Source organism: Glycine soja, chromosome 12 (genome assembly GCF_004193775.1).
Source record: "Glycine soja cultivar W05 chromosome 12, ASM419377v2, whole genome shotgun sequence".
Taxonomy (NCBI): domain Eukaryota; kingdom Viridiplantae; phylum Streptophyta; class Magnoliopsida; order Fabales; family Fabaceae; genus Glycine; species Glycine soja.
This window is the reverse complement of record NC_041013.1, coordinates 31,903,288-31,925,503: the sequence shown is the minus strand read 5'-3', so window position 1 is coordinate 31,925,503 and position 22,216 is coordinate 31,903,288. Positions and strand designations below refer to the sequence as shown.

The 22,216-nt window shown below is 31.2% G+C and overlaps 2 protein-coding genes across 2 annotated transcripts; both read left to right on the top strand.

The window, feature by feature from the left end:
- Nucleotides 1–16,447: 16,447 nt before the first annotated feature.
- Nucleotides 16,448–17,657, top strand: LOC114378022 (ethylene-responsive transcription factor 4-like). Its single transcript, XM_028336528.1, has one exon. It carries the CDS (start codon nucleotides 16,787–16,789, stop codon nucleotides 17,351–17,353), a length of 567 nt encoding a protein of 188 aa, XP_028192329.1. The 5' UTR covers nucleotides 16,448–16,786; the 3' UTR covers nucleotides 17,354–17,657.
- A 2,550-nt stretch (nucleotides 17,658–20,207) lies between these two features.
- On the top strand, nucleotides 20,208–22,012 carry LOC114378929. Its single transcript, XM_028337513.1, has 2 exons — nucleotides 20,208–20,361; nucleotides 20,643–22,012. The coding sequence occupies exons 1-2, from the start codon at nucleotides 20,208–20,210 to the stop codon at nucleotides 22,010–22,012; spliced, it is 1,524 nt and encodes a 507-aa protein (XP_028193314.1).
- Nucleotides 22,013–22,216: the final 204 nt, after the last annotated feature.

Here is a 22,216-nt window from a genome sequence, read left to right as displayed (position 1 = left end):
TATCTTGTAAATTCCTTTTACAAGTTCTAAACACACAAGGACAATCCTTCCTTTGTGTTTAGAATTCTTTCACAACAAGAGACCCTCGGTCTCTTAATCCCTTTTCAGAATAAAGAAGAAGAGAAGAAGAAATCTCTCTTGAAAGAGATAGATTGAACAATTTGAGCACTCAAATAATTCCTTATTGAATCACAAGTGTTTTGGCCAAGGAATTTGTAAGAGGATAAAACGATTTTGCTTTTTAAGAGGATAAGACCTTTTTGTTCTGAAAAACTCTTAGCAAATTCGTGTCTCAAGTCACATATATATAGGCCTTTGATAGCCATTCAAGAACCAAATAAAAAGATGTGACTGTTGAGAATATTTTCTGAAAATCTGCTCTGGTAATCGATTACAGTATTTGTGTAATCGATTACAAGCTTTAAAATTTGAATTAAAACGTTCAATAACTGCTGGTAATCGATTACCATATATGTGTAATCGATTACACAGTGCAAATTTTGAATTCAAATTTTAATAGCTGTTGTAAATCAGTTTTGGCAACTGGTAATCGATTACATCCTCTGGTAATCGATTACCAGAGAGTAAATTTCTTGAAAAAGAATTTTTAACTTAAATTTCTTGGCCAAACCTTTTGCTACTTCAATTGGAATTTCATTCCTATTTAATATACCCTTTCTAAGACTCTAGAAACTGTCTTGATCATCCATCTTGAATATCTTTAATTTCTTTGTCTTGAATAAAGCTTTGAGAAACATGTTATCTTTTTTGAGAAGCATGTGATCCTTTGGCATCATCAAAACATTCAGCTTGATCCTTTGTCTACAATGTTTACCAAAGAGTTTTTACTCTCTAGTAATCGATTACTAGATTATTGTAATCGATTACCAGTAGCAAAATGGATTTGAAAAAGTTTTCAAACTGAATTTACAACGTTCCAATTAATTTCAAAAAGTTGTAATCGATTACAATGTTTTGGTAATCGATTACCAATGCCTTTGAATGTTGAAATTCAAATTCAAATGTGAAGAGTCACATCCTTCAACATAAAAGCCTTGTGTAATCGATTACACTAATTTGGTAATCGATTACCAGTGATTGTTTCCGAATAAATCAAAAGATGTAACTCTTCAAAAGGTTTTTGACTTTTTCAAATTGGTTTTAAGTTTTTCTAAAAGTTATAACTCTTCTAAATGGTCCTCTTGACCAGACATGAAGAGTCTATAAAAGCAAGGCTTTGTTTTTGTATTTTTAATCATTCATTCAATCAATCTTTCATACACTTTTCCAATCAATCTTATACAATCCTTTACAAGCCTTGAATCTATTTGAACTTCTTCTTCTTCTTTGTGCCAAAAAGCTTTCCAAAGTATTCAGGTTTTCTAAACCTTGAAAACTTGTGTTATTCATTCTTTTCATCTCTTCTCCCTTTGCCAAAAAGAATTCGCCAAGGACTAACCGCCTGAATTCTTTTTGTGTCTCTCTTCTTCCTTTTCCAAAAGAATGAAGGACTAACCGCCTGAATTCTTTTGTGTCTCCCTTCTCCCTTTTCAAAGAATTCAAAACGACACAGTTTGAGAATTCTTTTGATTCTTCCCTTTCCCTTATACAAAAGTATTCAAAGGACTAACCGCCTGAGAATTCCTTTGTATCCTCATTCACAAAGTATCAAAGGTTTAACCGCCTGAGATCTTTGTCTTAACACATTGGAGGGTACATCCTTTGTGGTACAAGTAGAGGGTACATCTACTTGGGTTTGACTGAGAACAAGAGAGAGTACATCTCTTGTGGATCAATTCTAGTGGAGGGTACATCCACTAGGTTGTTCAAAGAGAACAAGGGAGGGTACATCCCTTGTGGATCTTTGCTTGTAAAAGGATTTTTACAAGGTTGAAAGAAATCTCAAGGACCGCAGGTCGCTTGGGGACTGGATGTAGGCACAGGTTGTTGCCGAGCCAGTATAAAAACTCTTATGTGTTTGTCTCCTTCTTCCCTTCTCTTTTAATTTCCACTGTGCATTTAATTTCCACTTTTACTTTCTGTTAAGTTTCTCTTCTACTCCTTATTCTCTTAACAACTTAGTAAAAGCCTTAGAAGAGTAATTTTTTAATTAGTAAAGGTTTAGGAATAATTAATTCAACCCCCCCTTCTTAATTATTCTGAGGCCACTTGATCCAACAAACACTAAAGACAAGTTTGGGAAGTTTGATTCTAAGAGTGATGATGGAATATTGCTTGGGTACTCAAAAACATCCAAGGCATATAGGGTGTACAACTCTAGAACTTTATTAGTTGAGGAAGCTGATAACAACTATTGAATCATTCAAAAACAAATAAAACTAGGAAATTTTGTAGCACGGGACTAACCTTGGTCGAACTCAAAAATATGATTCAATTTAGTTCCTACGTTAACTCGCTTATAAATAGAAAGGGAGAAATTTTATCGAACAGTTTGTAAGTGACTATAAAAGAATGTGAAAACACACAAAAACATAGATGAAGAAACAAAATAGAACAAGAACATAATACAATTCAAGTTTAATGGCATCAATCCAATTCACCAAACCAATGCAAATCGAATTATCACAGTTACTACGAATGATGTTCAGTGTGAAAGTTTAGTCAAATGCATTAGAGAAAGTTCAATCGAATCAATCTCTAAATTGTTTGAGATTGCAAATTAGGTTGGAAAATCATCGAAGCAATCTGTGATTAAATTCTGAAATTAGGAAACGAATCCATAACGTAATCCATTTTCAATCCTAAGCATAATCATAATCATGAAAATCGAAAATAGGATTCAAGAGAAAGATGAACATTCACAAAGATTAGAAATACTGAATCAAAACTCAAATTCAGCCTTGCTTGGAGTGGATCCTTGGATTGATTAATTGTTTATCCCTCCATGATCATCACCAATGGAAAAGCCCCGAAATTGTGTGCAAGAAAATGGAAGAACAGAAGTGAAAATAGGAAGAAGAATGAAGAGCGGTTGAGAAAAAAAGAGAAAGCTTGCACAACAAATAACTAATTCTATTTTTTACAAAATGAAGTAACTAACTAACTAAATAACTTCCACTAATATATAGAGTGTCTACTCAGAAGGAAGTGATGGACCTTGATTAGGCCTATCTAATCTACCTAATTAAACTAATTACACAAAACAAAACCAAACTCACAACACAATTATTCAAGTGTAGAGGTTATGACTTCCAAGCTCAATTTGACCCTTGAAATGACATAATTGACCAAAGCTTATTTGTAACAAAATTGAATATCTTTTTCTCATCTTTCCAGGGACACACATTCCATTTAGAGTTTTGTATTGTCCTCTAGGCCCTGCACAAGGAAGATAGGTCAAGTAAGCATAAAATCTGAAAATTAGCTACAATTCTCAATTAAGCTCAATCATTTGCCTAAGACCAAAACTGTGTTAAGGTGAGAAAATAAGGGTCAAAGAGATGTTAGTTGAGCTAAGAAGAATAGAAAAATATTAAACTACAAATGTTCAATCAGAAGCTATCCATGTAAAGTTTAATTACACCAAGCTTGATAAAAAAATTATCAGAGCTGGACGAGTTTTTTGCAAATATGAGACTGGAAGATGGAATAAGTATCTCAATACCATCCCATCAAATCATTGAAGCTACAATGTCCAATCCACCACTCGACAATCATCAGACAGAAGTAAGAGAACCAACTAGACAAAACTTAAGGAAGAACCATCTAGATAGCCAAATCATTAGTGGTCCTACAGAAAGACTTCAAACAAGATTCTCACTTTGGCTTTAAAGTCACATTGCATTAATATCAAAAATTGAGCCTAAGAACATAGATGATTCTATGCAAGATGAAAATTGGGTAAAAGCCATGCAAGAATAGCTTGACTAATTGCAAAAAAATGATGTATGGAAGCTAGTAGAGCTACCTAAAGACGAGAAAGCAATTGGATCCAAGGGGGTATTCAAAAACAAACTGGACGAGGATGGTAAGGTTTTGATGAACAAAGCAAGGTTAGTTGCTAAGGGTTACTCACAATAGGAAAGTATATACTACAAAGAAACTTTTGCTCTTGTAGCTCAACTTGAAGCAATATGCATTCCACTTTCATTTGTTGTTCATAGTAATATGAAGTTATATCAAATATACGCAAAAAAATTCATTTTCGAATGGACTCATTCAAGAGGAATTTTATGTAGAACAACCCCCTAGGTTTGAGAGTAATGCTTTTCCCCATCATGTTTTAAAACTTAACAAAGTCGTATATGGACTAAAGCAGGCTCCTCGAACTTCATATTAAAAACTTCATATTACTTTGACTCCCAGTTCATTTTAGTACAAGTATATGTTGATGATGTTATATTTGGTGCTACTAATGAATCTCTATGTAAGGGTTTTTCTAAGTTGATGCAGACTAAGTTCGAAATGAGTATGATGGGAGAGCTGAAATTCTTTCTTGGACTACAAATCAAGAAAACAAGCAAAGGCATATACATTTTCTTCTACTTCTCTCTTTCTAATTTTCATTCACCCTATTCCTCACATATTTATTTCCTTCATACCAAGAAACACTATTACTTTTTGAAAGAAAACAAACAAGAACATTGTGTTATCTCATTGACAAGCGTACCAAATCGTACAAGTAGTAAAATGGAAATTTCAAGTATCTTTTTTCCAAGAGACTTGCATAATATGGGACAACTTTCATCTAATCACTAACTAAGCTAAGGACTATGACAAAAAGCAATAATACACAAACTTTCTTATTTATTTTGTAGAGCTAAAAATAGAACAAATACATAAACAAAGTTAAAAATACTCTTTTGTAGTTTTATGGTTAAAACAAAGATGAAAATAAAGAGGGCTCCAATGGTGATAAATTGTCGAGGTTAGGTTTAACCAAACTTCACTCTCTTCTACAAGAGGCACAACATTCAACTTAAATTTCAATATTGATATCAATCTTATAATGATATTATTAGCCCAAATTTCAATATTGATATCACTAATTTCTTGCATGATTAACAAAGGAACTTGCTATAAACTCTCTGACCCAAAGATAACCAACAAACCAAGTGCTATTCCTAGCTACAAGATTCATTGGGCATTTTACTCCAGCTCAAGATAAAGAAGGTTTTCCAATAACAATCTCATCCTAACAATAAGCTATGGAAGTATTTTCCAATAACAAACCATAACAAGCATTAAGTATGGAAGCAAAACACTAACAATGAAGGATAAGAGAAATATAAACATATATTTCATAAACATACACATAAGAGTAAGGTTTGGTTACATCTAACCCCAACATGGAAGAATTTGGCTACCCATTTCTATGGAAAACTGCAAAATACAAGAAAGATGGAAGAAGATGAAGAGAATGGAGCATTTCTACATTCAAAGGAAGAGTGGATCTTGCAATAAGACTACCTTCCCCCTCTACACTTAAGGGATTTTTCATTTTAGGACATAATGTGCATTCATTAGTGGCGAGTTGTCCTTTAAATACATGAGCAAGGTTTTCATTCTAAGTGACTAGCTGCTCAGCCGTGAAATCAGGCTTTAAGTTGCGCCTAGATCATTTATATGCTTGAATAATTAAGCTCTAAATAAATCTTAAACTTCAATTTCCATTTATACAAAATTTAGCCAAAATAAAAGTTAAATACTTACAATTTTAACACTAATTGAGTTAAGTATCACTCCAAATGTTGATGAAAGTAAGATAATAAACTAAAAAATTATTAAACAATTAGGAAACAAGACAATTATCACTTTGCTCTTTGTTGGCTTGCAATTTTTCACCTTTAGATGGTACACAATCTAACATTAAAGGGTTACATATTTCCAGGAATGTTGGATCCTATGAATAATAAACCACGGGCAACATCGACTTGTCAACACCCCTAACACATGGCACGTGAGAAGGACAACAAGAAAAGGCACATGTTGCTCCATTGGTCTAGGAACCTCGAAAACCTATCATTCCTCAATAACCACTAGCCAAGTCAATTTCGTCAACATGTTGTGGTTTGTCATCTTTGATGAATAACATAATGGGTTTATTGCATGTGTTGTTGTTCATGTCGTTTTCTATTTAAAATAAATAATTATATGGGGAGTGATATTTTTTTGTGCCCAATATATAACTTGGTCAAAAGTTAGAGAGTAATTCATCGAGATATGAACATTCATTTACGAGTTTGGCCTAAAAAAGAGATATTATAGAAAAAGAAATAAAAAAGATTATATGAAAGAACAAATTAGTTATTGTTATTTAGAAAACTTACTAATTAATTATTAAATAGACTTTAATTGTGCAAAATTATACGAGATATAAATTCGATGATTCTAATTTCCATTTTTTTTAGTAAATTAACAAATAAAAAAATACTTGTAAAATACAAATAATTTTGTTAACATACTAAGTACTCCTATTTCTCTCTTTCCTATTTTCATACTAAGATTATATGAAAGGATAGGTTGTTGACGAGTGTTAGGGTTGTTGATGAGTTGACCTCAAAACCCTATCATTCCTCCATAACCACCCGCAGATCAATTTTGTCAATATGTTGTTGAGGTTTGTCATTTTTTATGAACAACTTCATGGATTTATTGCATGTGTTGTTCATGTCTTTTCTATTAAAAAAAATAAGAAAGATTATATTATTTATATGGGGAGTGATAAGTTTTTGTGTGTGCAATATAGCTCTGGGTCAAAAGTCAAAGACTAATTCTTTTAAGAGATCAACCTCAAAGAAAGAGATATTATAGAAAAGAAACAAAAAAAAATTATAAGAGAATAAATTAGTTGTCGTTATTTAGAAAACTAATTAATTACTAATTAAATTTGACTTGTGCAAAATTACACAAGATAGAAAATTAAATGATGCTCACTTCTTTTTTTTAGTAAATTAACGAATATATAACACACTTGTAAAATATAATAATTTTGTTAACATACATTTTTTTAATTTAAGCATTTAAAAGTATTACTTTTTAAAAAATATTTATTACATAAAATACAATTTATATCCATTGTCATTTTCAAATACTTTACACAATTATCTAATAAAATTTAACCACTTTATTACATCATTCTATATTCATTAATATAATATATCCATGAGGCAATTTTTTCTGTGAATGATATTAGATATGACAATAAAAATCGAACTGTTGAGTACTTGTTCGAGTTTGACAAGAAAGTTCATTTTGCACAGGGTCAGGATGAGTTTTTTCCAACTTGGGGAAATGGGAATGAGGTCGGATATGTCACTTTTCATCCCATAGACGTCCCGCTTCATATATTTTTATAATTATTAATGATGTAGTTATATATCTATATACTATCTATAAAAGCGAACCCTCTCGAAAATTCTAAAATGCCCCTACCTAAGGTTGTGACAGCTGTCCATTTTCTTGGTTTTTTGGTCTTTTAACCTTTTCATTTCCCACTCCCTTGGTTGCTTCACGTATTGTTCCAGGTGTCTTCTTTTCTAACCTTTTCATTTCCCACTCCCTTGGTTGCTCCACGTATTGTTGCAGGTGTCTTCTTTTCCAATCTTCATCCCAAGTCTTTTCATTTTTCTTTTTATTTTTCCATTTCTCTTTCTCCCGTGGCAAAAGGCTTCTTTCTCTTTCTCTCTCACTCACTTTCTTTCTCTGTAAAACTTGGAAGCTTTCTCTCTCTCAAAACAAAGCTCCTCGAGAGGGGTTTTGACGAAAATGCAGTTGAGGTTTCAGCTTCAAGGGAGAAGCTATGTAATGAAGGGAAAACAAGGGGGGGTTAAGGAGACAGAGGGTGTTTTGAATGGAGTAGTTTATTCTTACTGTCATGGCTTCTTCTCAGTTCAGAAGATTCTCAGGTTTCACTGCTTTGCAGTTTTCTTCATGAGTGTCCTTTTGTCGTGGCCATCCTTTCCAACGGATAGCATTAACATCTCAATGTTATATTAACCCCTAAATACTGAACTATCCCCTCTCGAGCCCTCGAGTAAAATTTACACCACCATCGTCGTCGATGCCATTGCTCACTTCCAGGTTAACTTATCTATCTCTACCCTCATTGAATTTAGTTTAAATTATGTAACTTTGGTCCAATTCCAGAAATGTTGGTGTTTTAACTGTTTATTTTCTCCTATTAGTACATAATAATATAAGGTTTGCATAGTTGAATTTGACAGCGGCTATTGGGGAAGAATGTTATATTTATTACTGGCACGGATGAACACGGGGAGAAAATTGCAACTGCTGCCATGGCTCAGGGTTCCACCCCTCCTGACCATTGCAATCTCATATCTCAGTTTTTGGTTCATGGATTCCTTTTCTCTTCTACACAATTCCAAGAATCTATTCTTGGTATTTGATATATTTCATTCCTTTCTCTCTCATATATTTTTTCCTTCTTTTAATTTACTATTTTTTGGTTTATAAACAGTCACCCATGATGCGGATTGGATTTTGTGTTGTGCAGGTTTGAACAAGTTTTTGGCTTTTGGTGGTAATGTGGTGGCTATGGATAAGGACTCGTGTGGAGTGGGGTTCATGGCGGAACTGTCCGGCATGGAGCAAGAAGAGACTAAAAAAGCTTTCTTTATTTTGACTGTAGAGAAGAGAGTAAGCTATTGGAGGGTGAAAGGTTGAAGAGAATAGAGGGTCACATTACATATTTGAAGTGTTTTTCCCTTATAGAATCTCCACTTTGATCGTTATAAGAAAAGCAAGGGCCTTTTCTTTTTCTTGTGCTGAAAGAAGGCTTAGAAATGGCATCAAGAGCAAGACAAAACAAAAAGGTCCTTCATTTCACACTTTCGTGCACTTTCTCCCCCCTATTTTGTTACCCTCTTGAGTTTCTTCCTCATTCACTGAACTTTTTGTGAATATTTTTGCATTTTTATCGTATTATGTTTGCCAAGTTTTTGTTTTTGTTTTGTTTTAATGTGTTTGTGAGTTTTCTAACATTTTTCCCTTCCTTAATAGTGTTTTATTTTGTCTGCAGAACAAGATGCAGGGTATCACACGCATGGATGTTGCCCTGGACGCAATGCGTCCACTTGGATTTAGGACACAACTAATTCTACGAACGGTTAATGAGCTTCTCGATGTGGGTTTTCTCTTCTCCGAATAGTTAAAGCAAAACAAGTGCTAAATATTTTGTTTTCATAATTTTGGTTTACTTTTTAACATGTAGTGTGGGAGCTTCTTCAGGTGTATGGTGGAAATCAAGGATGGTGCTTTATTGAAGAGACCTATTACAAGCTCCTAATGGAGGCCCTACTTAGCAAACAACAAGGTTCTGCAGAATATAAGGTAGAAAATATTTAGAAACTATGAAATGAATGTTGTGCAATATTTCCAGTTGAATGAATATGGTGAAAGATTTTCTCTTGGACAGCATATATAAAACACAAATTCAGTTTAGAATAGCACTTCGGAGGCTTAACAACAACTATGCTCTCGACTTTGCAGTTGATAGATACACATGCAACATTTGTTAATGCAAATACCATTCAACTACCTGTGTATATGATCATACTTGATACTACAGAGAAATTATTTTTTTTTGGATAGGCAATAATGGTTGTTATGACTGCCATTAAGAGTATATTGTTGTCACTGCTATTTTTTGTTTGTTCGTTATTTTTATGCAATTCAGGTGGGAATGTAACTTACCAAATAGTTTGGTAATCTTGGAACTGGGCGTGGCACATCCGTGCTTGAAATGGTTGCTGCCTTTGAAAAAGCTTCCGGCAAGGTCATATCATATTATTTTTCATCTTCCTCTCCTCGCTCACATGAATCATCCACTCAACCTGATTTCTTAATTTTCCAGAAATTTCCATTAAAAATGTGTCCCAGAAGACCCGAGGATGCTACTGCTGTATATGCATCTACGGACAAGGCTGAGAAAGAACTTGGTTGGAAGTACGTACCCACCATCGCTTTCTTTATTTTTACTTGCTCCTCTCAATTTCATGATCATTATCATTTTTTATCTCTGGCGATATTATAAACCTACTTACTAACTCATGCACAACAAAATTAAAGATTAGCTTTATAATTGTATGGTTTACTCTGCATAATTATGAGAAGCCAACTTATGAATTGGTAATTAAAAGGATGAGGTCTATAAAACAGACGACCAACCTACTATGCTGCATTGTCGATAAACAGTTTAGAGTTATTATTATTATCGTCTTTTTTAATGGTGCAGGGCAAAATACGGTATAGAGGAAATGTGCAGGGATTTGTGGAATTGGACAAGCAAAAATCCATGGGGATACCAGGGGAAGCATTAAATGAAATTCGTTGCTCGATCGGTTGTACTTGGAGGAGGTCTTCCTCCACCATATCATATCATCTCCACTCCAGATATAATATGTTGATGTTTCTTTTGTTGATGCAATTGATTGATGGATTGATTCTTTACACTACGTATGTTGTTGGCCTAAATAATTGTCTAATTATGAATTTTCATATTGTAGAAAGGACCACTTTGATGAGTCATATATGAGAATTAATTTAAATTATTTCCCACGAAACAACGACCAATTTCTCTTCATAATTATTTGTTGGCTGCAGAGACACTTCAGTTCTTTCAAATTTCTTAGAGATTGCTGGCTATGCTCTGTGGCACATGCCGAGATCAATCCATCGATACTAACCATGTGTTTGTTTGTCTCTACGTCCAAATGAAATGCTTCAATGCTGATATTCCATACCCCAATCCCCACCCAAACCTCTCTTGAATGTACACAACAAACAGTGTAGGGGCTAAAGTGCCAAATGCAGTGTTAAACGACCACCAGTTGAAGTATGAAACTTTTAGCACTTTTTCTTTGGGTCTGAAGTCATCGAATTGGTCAGCACCAAAAGTTGACATGTTGGGCTTTAGCACGCCACTGCCAATGGCTATGGTGTATATTGATAAATAGTATAATGTTAATAGTACGGTTGATGCTTCTTTACAAATTCCATCTGTACACGTTGGTCTAAAGCACTTCAGTGATGTAGTAAGAACCAGGAGCCCCATTCCCTGTGTAAATCAATGTCATTATTGTATTTAGATTTATAATGTGTTTACGTTAAAGGATTTATTTCAAGAAATGAAAAAAGAATAAGAACGGTAGTTGATGTCAAATAGCCTGCAAAAATTAACAAAGAAACAGTTTTTTTTTTTTTTGCTTATGAGAGAAAAACAAAGTTTAAGGTTGATACCTTTTATACTGTCAATTAAAAATCATTCTAGATATAATTTTAAAAGAAAAATGTACTTTTAAATTCTATACTTTGTATTAAACGTGATCCTTTATGTTAATGAATTTGGTTGTCAAATATTAAAATAATATGTAGTTAGTTTCTAACTAATTATTTATGAAAATAAAAAATATCCAAATAAAGAATAAATCTAAATATTTTTTAAAATTTGACTAAATTCATCTATACTTTTTTATTCATTTTAAAGATATATAGGTTCAAATTCAATATAATTGAATATACAAAGAATTAATGTATATTTTAGCCTCTTATTTAACTAAAGTTGAAGAAGGAATACCAAAAATGAAAGTTAAAAATTAATTTAACTGCAAAAAAAAAAAGTTTTCTCAATAGTGTAAGTATGCTATTGCTGAAAAAAATAGTGCAAGTACTATTATTTTCTTGAAATAATTACCTGAGAAATCTCATGCCTTGCATGGTAATGAACTATGCTACTTTTTTATTTATTTATTATAATTATAATTGAAAGAAGTAGATCGTTCTTATAAGAAATGCCAGTTTTTTTGTTCCTCTTTATTTAGTCGGTAGCTTCAATTTGGCTATGCTATTTTTAAAAAGTTTAATTAGTTCTCTTACTTTTTAAAATAGGTTTAGTTTGACCCCTTCAATTTAAAATGCTCATTTTGATATATTTTTTGAAATGAAATAGCTTCTACTTAGTTAGATATAGAAAGTGCTTTTTTTTTTATTCAGCCGCTTAGACACGTGCTTCTTCAATCTTAAAGTCTCAGCTTTTTTCGGTTATTTTTCTTCTTCTCTTTTTAGTCGATACGGACTGTTGTGATATAACCTAATAAAAATGATAATATTTCCCTGAGAGCATATAAGTTACTAAAGGTAAAATTTGTAAAAAGAAAGTTCTAAACTTTTAAAATTAGAATAATTCCAAAATGATTAATATTTTCAAACCAATGAAGAAAAATAAAAGTTAGTTTTCAAGTTAATGATTGGGTGAATGAATTTGTAATTTTGAGTAGGAAACTATAGAATTTAGAAGCATTATGTTGGTTGATTTGTTATGCAGAGAATCACTGAGGGACAGAACAATGTGGTAATTACTGATAGCATGTGGGTTAGGCTTCTATCTTCAACAAATCTGCCCAGCTTTACGATTGCTAAGACTGTCTCTAAAGAAAAAAGGCAAGAAGAAGCAAACGGTCATGTCCCTGAGTAAGGACATTGTTGAAATAACCATTTGGCTCAGAAAGAAGTCAGCAACATTTTTCATCCTGCTATATATGTACATGTTTATTGTATTCATTTTATCTTATATCTATTAGAAGCTTTGTTTGTCCTAGTAATCTGGCTTTGACCTTTGTCACAATTTACCTATATGACAAAGTTTTTGTGTATCAGTACATTACAATATGTAGACTTACCATATATTGTTTACAACTATATATGCTGATTGTTAACACTTTTCCACTTCGTGCATGTTAATTCTGCAAAAGTATTAGTTATATTATGTTGTTATCTTACTCACATTTAATTTCCACTGCTTATAAGTTTGCTTTAATCAACGTTATTCACATGAAATTTTAGTTATGTGCCAACCTTTTTTGTTTTGTTATTAGACGTTAAACAAATTTTCTACTGAGTATATTATTATTATTATTATTATTATTATTATTATTATTATTATTATTATTATTATTATTATTATTATTATTATTATTATTATTATATGATGTACGTGTTTCTTTTTCTTTTTCTTTCACTGTAGTTTTGGTATCTAATTTTCAAAAAAATAAAAAATCAACCTTCCATAAATAATAGCAGTGTCTTAAGTACATTATCTTAAGTACGTTCCTTGCTCAGTATAAAAGTATAACTTCTTGAATTTTTTTTAAAGGAAAAGTATAACCTCTTGAGTTTTTTTAAAAGGAAAAATATAACCTCTTGAGAATTTTTTAAAGGAAAAGTATAACCTTAAATTTATTTAACTATTTTTAAAATGAAGCTGATTTAGTTTTGTGGTGTTTTTCTATCTAGAATTCTAAATTCTAATTTTCTATTTAAAATCTTCACAAATTCAATTGATTATCATCAATCTATTTTTCAGAATAGTTACAAATTAAAATTTAAATACAAAGCAAATTTGAGCAAAATTGACTTACATTAATTTTACCTCACTTTCAAAATGGTTTTACATCAATTTTTTAAAAAAGGCAATTTCAAGACTTCTTTAATTGTGTTTTTGTTTTTTTAATCTATTTTTTATAATAATTTTTAAAATGGAGATGTTTTGATTTTTTAGTTTTTTAGTCACCATAACATTGCATTAGTATAAAATATTAATCAATTTTACTAATGACTAATTTTTTATAAAGGCATATATTTATTACTACTAAATAAGTTATTTATACTAATACAACTCAGTTTTATTTATTAATATTATCTTATTTATATATACTAATAATATTAACTATTAAATCCTAAAAACAATAAATATATAATAATACTAAAATAAATATAATATTTAAAGTTAGAAACTTGGATAGTGAAGTAATTCCATCAAAGTCATGGAATAATGTACAAGAGAGAATGATCCTATGATTTGTGCTCCAAAATGTGGTTTCAATTGAGTTCTGATCCTTAACATCTATCCAGCTATTCAGTAAGGGGAATACACTCAAGCTCAATCACCAACTCACCCCTCTCAATATTTTGTAGCCTATCTTAGATTTTTCAGTTTGATCTTTCCTTCATCAAGAGATATGATACCATCTCTAATAAGGGTGTTGTTGTTGCTTGCTACAAATTTCCCAAGTTGTAATATATTTAATGTTTAATATTTAATTGATTCATGTTTCAATCTTATGGATTTATCTCTTCTTTCTTCATTCTTATTAATTTGTGTTTCATTTTCTACTTTACAATTGCAGTCATGCTATTCTCATATTTCTTTATTCGTTATTCGCTTCTGTGATCTCTTGTCTTCACCATGAGTAAGTTAGGGCAACCACGCGATTTGAAGATGTTAGTGTTCCTTTCATTTATAACTTGAATTTTTTTAAAAAAAAAAATTCATACTCTATTACACTCATTGTGTATTGATCTGCAATTGTTTTATTTCTGTTTGTTGTAAATATTTATATTATAAATGTTAAAATTATATTTATTATAAATGTTAAAATTTCTTTATTGTTTTTGTTGTTGTTGTTGTTGTTGTTGTTGTTGTTGTTGTTATTATTATTATTATTATTATTATTATTATTATTATTATTATTATTATGTAGTCTCTATTCTTCTATAGTTTCTTAGTTTAATTTATAATTAGAGAATAAATAAAAAGGATTAGTGAAGAAAATAAATTGTTGCTTTGTTGAGTGAATGTGTAACTTGACGCGCAATATCAACAAAAGATATTATTATTATTATTATTATTATTATTATTATTATTATTATTATTATTTAGTTATAGTTATTTGTTTCATGTTTTTCCTTCCTTACTGATTTTTCGTGGTTTTTTCCCCTTTCTGATTTTCCCGCTTGCAAGGTGATCCACGAAAAAACATTCGGCCGACAAGTTTCTTTCTTTGTGCTTTGTTTTATGCATGTTTATTATTATTATTATTATTATTATTATTATCATTATTATTATTATTATTATTATTATTATTATTATTATTTTGATGGAAGGTTCAAGCTATTTGAGAGGTACTTCAACTTCAAATTTCATGCTATCCTGCTATAGATTTATCTCTTCTTTCTTCATTCCTATTAATTCATGTTTCATTTTCTTCTTGAAAATTGCAGTCATGTTATTCTCATATTTCTTCGTTCGTTATTCGCTTTTGTGATCTCTTATCTCCACCATGAGTAGATCAAGGCAACCACGAGATTTGAAGACGTTAGTGTTCCTCTCATTTTTTCACTTGAATTTTTTTAAAATAAAATATCATGCTCTGTTACACTCGCTGTGTATTTATATGCAATTATCTGATTTCTGTTTGTTGTAAACATTTATATTATAAATGTTAACATTATTTTTATTATTTATTCAATTCTTTGATTTTGAAAGAGATAGCGACAATTCCTAGAGAGAGAAAGAGCCAACAAAAAGAGATTGGGCAAGAAAGCTATGCTAAAAAACATTATTATGATGATGATGATGATGATGATGATGATGATGATGATGATGTAGGCTCTGTTCTTCTATAGTTTCTTGCTTTATTTTCTAATCAGATAATAAATAAAAAAGATTAGGGAACAAAATAAATTGGTAATTAGAAGACAAAAGGATTGGGATGACAATGACACTGATTAAACTACCGTTTGTAGTTTACAATTTTTGAGAAATGTTTTTGAATGATGTACTTTGAACAATTAGTTAATTATAAACATTAACTTTCTTCATAATTTATTTCTGAATTTAATTTTAAGCCTATATTGCAATTAAAAAAAACTTACAAAGTGACTTGAGGGTTCTAGAAACGTTGCATTTTCTGTTCTTGATATGACTCTCTTCTCATCTATCTCGCCGTCGTTCCTGTACGATATAGCTCAGCCTCCACCGCCACATTTATCTCTTCTTCTTTCGGATTCGCATTTCTCTTTCTCCGCAACAACACACTCACCTTCAGGTATTTCCTTCTTCCTTTTTGCATTTCTCTGTCTCCACTGCAACACACTCACCTTCAAGTATTTCCTTCTTCTTTTTTGTTTTTCTTTGCTTTGTTTTTGAGAAAGTTCCATTTGTTTACCAATTTGTTTATGCAGTAATCCTACATTTCTTTTAATTCATTCATCGAAAATCAATTGGCGAACCACCCGTGCGTATGCACAGGTTACCCACTAGTTTATATATAATTATATTATTATATATATTATATGTAATTATTTCATATTTTATAAGTTTATGTTATTTATTTTATATTAAATTATATATACGTTGATTGAATTAAATGTAATTAATAATTAAATCTGATTTATTTGGACATACTTTTTTTTTAAATGTGATGAGATTTCCTTGAGTTTCTCTAAATCCAATAAAACTGGATGGGTATAGACTTAAGTTCTATTTTTTCATCCCATCTTTTATAAATCTAAACCCACCATCCCATTTGGGAGATAAAAATAAAAATAGACAAACTTACTATCAACCCGTATTCTTAAATGATATGACAATTTATATTACATATATTTATAATAACAATATACAAAAGTTACTATTTTGTTATTCTAAGATTTGAAAACATTTGTCACACTCTTTAGCCACATGAAAAGAATAACATGGAATGAAATTAGGAGCACGAGACTAGTGAGCAGAATATGTATGCAAGTGAATCTACGTTGAGCACGCAACAAGCGCCCAAAAGGAGCGTAGCTTTTTTAACGCGCACGCACACACTCTTCTCTCTCTCACACCCCACCTTTCGCTATATAAAGTCTCCCAAACACAACGCCATTGTCTCCATCTTTGAAGCCTACATATACAGCACTACTCTCTGATCAGTTTTTTCTTGGTCTCCGAATCACAAACTCTTCGAAAAAACTAACATTAATGGCTCCGAGGGATATCAATAGATCTAACGTTGTTGTTGCCGGAGGATCCAACCCGACCCGTAAAGAGATCCGATACCGCGGCGTGAGGAAGCGGCCGTGGGGCCGCTACGCCGCCGAGATCCGCGATCCCGGCAAGAAGACGCGCGTCTGGCTAGGAACGTTCGACACCGCGGAGGAGGCGGCGCGTGCGTACGATGCGGCGGCGCGTGAGTTCCGCGGCGCAAAGGCTAAGACCAATTTCCCCACCCACGCGGAGCTGACGCACGCGGCGGCGCGTAGCCCCAGCCAGAGCAGCACGTTGGATTCGTCCTCTCCCCCGACGCCGCCGTTGGACCTCACTCTTGCCGCCCCACTCGCCGCCGGTGGCGCGTTGGTGTTCCCAGTGGCGCGGCCCGTGGTCTTCTTCGACGCGTTCGAGCGTGCCGAGGTGCGCGCGTCGTTCGATCTTCCCGTGGCGGCGTTCAGCGACTCGGACTCGTCCACGGTCATGGATTACGAGCGGGGCTCACGTCGGAGAGTGTTGGATCTTGACCTTAATGTCCCTCCTCCGCCCGAGGTTGCCTGAACCGGAAAAAAGATCCGGTTTTTTCGCAGCTCGGTTTTTCTCTCTCTATCTGAGTGAGTGGCGATTATCAATTTATCGTAGTAGCTGACACGGTGCTAGAGTTTATGTAAATATATTATAAATAGATTACAATTAACCAAACCAAAAAGAAAAAGCAGGCTTATGTTTTTTTTTCTCTATTCTGCTTTTTTTTTTCCTTTTCGCAAAGGAAGAAGGAATTTCTTACCTCACTGTTGCCCGGTGATGTTAACTTTTTATATATATAATGCCATTTCTATATTAATTATATGTATTTTTTACTTTATATTCTTTGCTGTTTCTGTCTTATAATAGAACAGCGGAGTATTCATGTTACGCAGTTTTTTTTGTCTTTATTAATTGGGATTTTACGTTAATAAGAACCATGACATGTATAACCCATATTACCAATATTCGTTTTATCTCTTGTTACGTTAGTATTATTTTGGATAAACTATTTGCTCTATTTATTTCTGGTTAAATTTAATCTTAGTTTTGTACATTTTTAAAATCGATAATTTAAAAAATTGATAATTTTTGTAATTGTGTTTATGGAATTAATCCCTTTCTTTAATGTGTTAATTCTGATTGATGAAATAGTTAACGATATAAAAAACGGAGTCAAGTTCAAGAGTGTACATATCTGTCTTGAAATTCACAAACATCAAATATGATTGATGGAGTTAGAGTGAAAAATCAATTTTGAAAAATAAGATTCCAAAATCATCACTTAAGAAGTAATAAGATTAGGCTTAATAATTTTTTTTACTTAAAAAATATAAGTTATTTTTAGATTATTATTTAATATTTTTTTCAATCATATATTATAAAAAAATTAATTTAATTTTATTATTTATTGTTAGTAATTTTTTTTAAATGATGATGTGACATATAAAACATCATATCATTCCGTCTTATCATAGACATTGTTTTATTGTTACGTTATTATTTTTAATAACGTGATAATGATATATTAGTAATTAGATATGATAATATGATATTTCGTTAAATAATTAAAAATTTTTAAATAAATATTTGATAAAAAATAATTTTTAAGGTAATAATTTAAAAATGATATTTTTTTGTATACAAAACTTATTTAATTTAATCTAAAAAATAATTTTTTAGTTAATAAATAATAAGGAAGAATTTTATTAAAATAAATAATTTAATTTCAAATAAAATAATAAATGATAAATTTTATTGAAAATAAAAATGATAATAATAAATTTAAATTATGTTTAAAAGTAAATCTTATAAGTCAGTAACAAAAAATAGTTTTTCAAATACTTTTTTTTATCAAATATTTATAAATTTATCAAAAAAATTAAAAATTAATTAAATAACTTAATGAACTTACATGTAATTTAATTTTATATACACTTAAAGAAACTTTATCATATTCATTTTTTTTAAGATAATTCCTTATTTAAAATAAAAAAAAACACATTAAATTAATAAAATATTTTTTATTGGTAGGAATAAAAAAATATTATTTGAAATTTACAATAACTCAATGATTATTTTTATCAAGTTTAATCAACTTAACTAAATTAATAAGATAATATTAAAGGTATTAAAGAGTTAAGATGCTATTTAATATTTGGATAAAATTAAGAAGAGAATCTAACAAAATCAAATGGTAAGATACAAAATTTGGGTTCAAAGAATAGTAAAGGAAGAGTGAAGCAAGACATAGCATGTTATGTGTGTACATTGATTATAGATTGTAAAACATCAATTATATATAATTTAAATAAGTTTTTCATGACATATATTAAATAAGTTTTTCATGCATGAAAAATAGGTCGTTTTCAAATTACTACCTGAAAATCCATTTTTTTTTATCAAATACTTACTTGAAAAAAAAATTTAGTTTCATTTTATTACCTATCATTAGTTGTCTTCCGTTAAGTGATAACATGAGATGGATAGAGTGTTATGTGATCATGCTCAATCATTGATATGTCAGTGCCACGTAATTGAATGTGTGATGATGTGTCAATGAGGTATTCATGACAAAATGTGATGACGTGACATTCTTTCTGTCACATCATCACTTAATGAAAAACAACTAATAACAAGTAATAAAAAAATTTTAAAAAATTGGATATTTGATTAAAAAAAATAAATATTAGGTTATAATATGAAAACAACTTATATTATAGGTAAAAACTTAATTAAACCAAGAGGTTATGGTTAAGTTTATTCAGAAAATGAAGAGATCTATTTAATTTATTAGTATCATATTTATATATTTTATTTTCTTTTTTCTTTATTTTCAATGTCCATCCCCTATTTTTTTTACAAACATTAATTATTCCCCTTAATAATGGACGTAATAAAAGGTTGTAAGTTGCAATAGAAAATACTCCCTCCATTTCAAAATACATGTCCATTTTTGAGAAATTGCGGTAACCAAGGATAGGCTAATTTGACACAAAAGTTCCTATTTTACCCTTGTCCTTTATTTTCTCCATTTTATATTTATTTATCCCACCTCATAATTACTCCCAATACCAAAATTAATTAAAGTTAATCAAATTACAATACCAATACATACTGGCAATACCAATACTACTAAATGGCATTATTTTTGCTTCGGTATTGAAAAGCTCAATTGGCATAGTTCGGTTATCAAAGTTTTTTAAAACTCAATTGAAAAAACTTCCCTCCATTATTAATTATACTCTAATCTTAAAATGTTTACCACCAAAGTTAAATTAAAATTTGTATTTCCCACCATTTTTTCAAAAACACGTATAATTTCAGTATATATAAGAGTTAGGTACTCATTTATCAAATTTATATTATTAATGAAGAACAAAATTTTGCTATGGATCTCAATGCTTTTCCATTTGATTTAAATGAAGAACCATTGTTTGATTTAAATGAAGAGCCATTGTTTGATTTAAATCAAGAACTACATGATTTAAATGGTGAGGAAGAAAACTTTGCTACAGGAGAAGAAAGCAACACTCACATAACTGGTATGTACTCTCATTTTCTTAAATTCTTTTTTGTTATACGTAAAAAATTTGCTACATATAATTGCTTTGAGATACTCTACATATATAGTACTCCAAGTATATAGAATTAGCCTAAATATAATTGTACTCTAATGCTCCAGTTTATATGATGATATTACAGTTATTGATGGTATTCTTAGATTTCATAGATTTTTTGTTATATTTATTTTGTAGAGATTTTTTTTGTTATGAGTATTTACCTTTATCATGATTATTATATGTAACTCATGTAACTTTTGAAGCTGATTCAGAAGAAGTCCATGAAGTTCAGAATGAAAGTCACGAAAATATTCAAGAGGAGCAGCCCCAAAACAATGATGAGGAACAACTCCAAATGCAAAGAAAGGTTAAAATGTTGAGTAATGAAGAGCGCATTACCATTTATCAGCTACTACTGCAAAAAAGTGTTGATGGAAAATTACCTCAAGGGGTGAAAGAGTCAGTAGCTTCATCATTTTCAGTTTGTAGGAAAACTATCGACCGTATTTGGAAAAGAGCAAAAGAAAGTGAGACTCATGATGTGTCTCATAAGAAGACAAAAAATAGTGGTCGCAAGAGAGTTGAAATTGATTTGAGTCAACTTCGTGAAATCCCTTTGAGCCAAAGAACAACTGTTCGAACTTTAGCTGTTGCCATGAAAACAAATACAAGTGCAATGTATAGGCTTATACAATCAGGTGCAATAAAGCGTCATTTGAGTGCCATAAAGCCACAACTGACAGAGGAAGGTAAAAGATTGCGGTTGGAATTTTGTTTGTCGATGCTTGAAGGTATACCGCATGATCCAATGTTCCAAAGTATGTACAATATTATTCACATTGATGAAAAATGGTTCTACATGACGAAGAAATCTGAGAGATACTATTTGCTCCCAGACGAGGATAAACCACATCGTAGTTGTAAAAGTAAAAATTTTGTTCCAAAAGTTATGTTTTTAACTGCTGTAGCTCGACCAAGATTTGACTCGGAAAAAAATGTAACTTTTTCAGGGAAAATTGGAATTTTCCCGTTTGTCACTCAAGAACCGGCTAAAAGGACAAGTGTTAACAGAGTGGCGGGAACAATGGAGACAAAAGCAATAACTTCAATAAATAGAGACCTCATAAGGTCAGTTTTTATTGAGAAAGTGCTTCCAGCTACAAAGGAAGTGTGGCCAAGAGACGAATTGGGGTCAACGATATTCATTCAACAAGATAATGCAAGAACTCATATTAATCCTGATGATCCTGAGTTTGTTCAGGCAGCCACACAAGATGGATTTGACATCCGTTTAATGTGTCAACCTCCTAATTCTCCGGATTTTAATGTCTTGGACCTCGGATTTTTCAGTGCTATACAGTCATTGCATTACAAGGAAGCACCTAAAACTATTGATGAACTTGTCAATGCAGTGGTGAAGTCGTTTGAAAACTATTGTGTGGTGAAGTCCAATTTCATATTTCTCTCATTGCAGTTATGCATGATAGAGACAATGAAAGCCAAAGGTTCCAATAGATATACATCTCAGCATATGCAGAAGGAAAAATTAGAAACAGAAGAACAACTACCCATTCAATTGAAGTGTGACCCAATATTAGTGCAAGAAACTTTGGATTACTTAAACAACAATTAACAGTACCTATTATGGTTGGGTTGTAATCACATTCATATTTTATTCCAAATACTAGTATTATGCTTTGATTTATAAGAAAGTCCAATATTTTATTCTGACATATGAGCAATACTTATACATCAAGACTATAACTATAACTGTTATTGAGTATCCATAGAAGTAGAACAGTGCCATAAGACTATGAGCAATACTTAGCCTAGATAT

Coding starts and splice junctions, on each gene's coding strand:
- LOC114378022 (XM_028336528.1), top strand. CDS start 16,787: ATGGCTCCGAGGGATATCAATAGATCTAACGTTGTTGTTGCCGGAGGA.
- LOC114378929 (XM_028337513.1), top strand. CDS start 20,208: ATGGATCTCAATGCTTTTCCATTTGATTTAAATGAAGAACCATTGTTT. Junction 20,362..20,642: donor AAGCAACACTCACATAACTG/GTATGTACTCTC, acceptor TAACTTTTGAAG/CTGATTCAGAAGAAGTCCAT.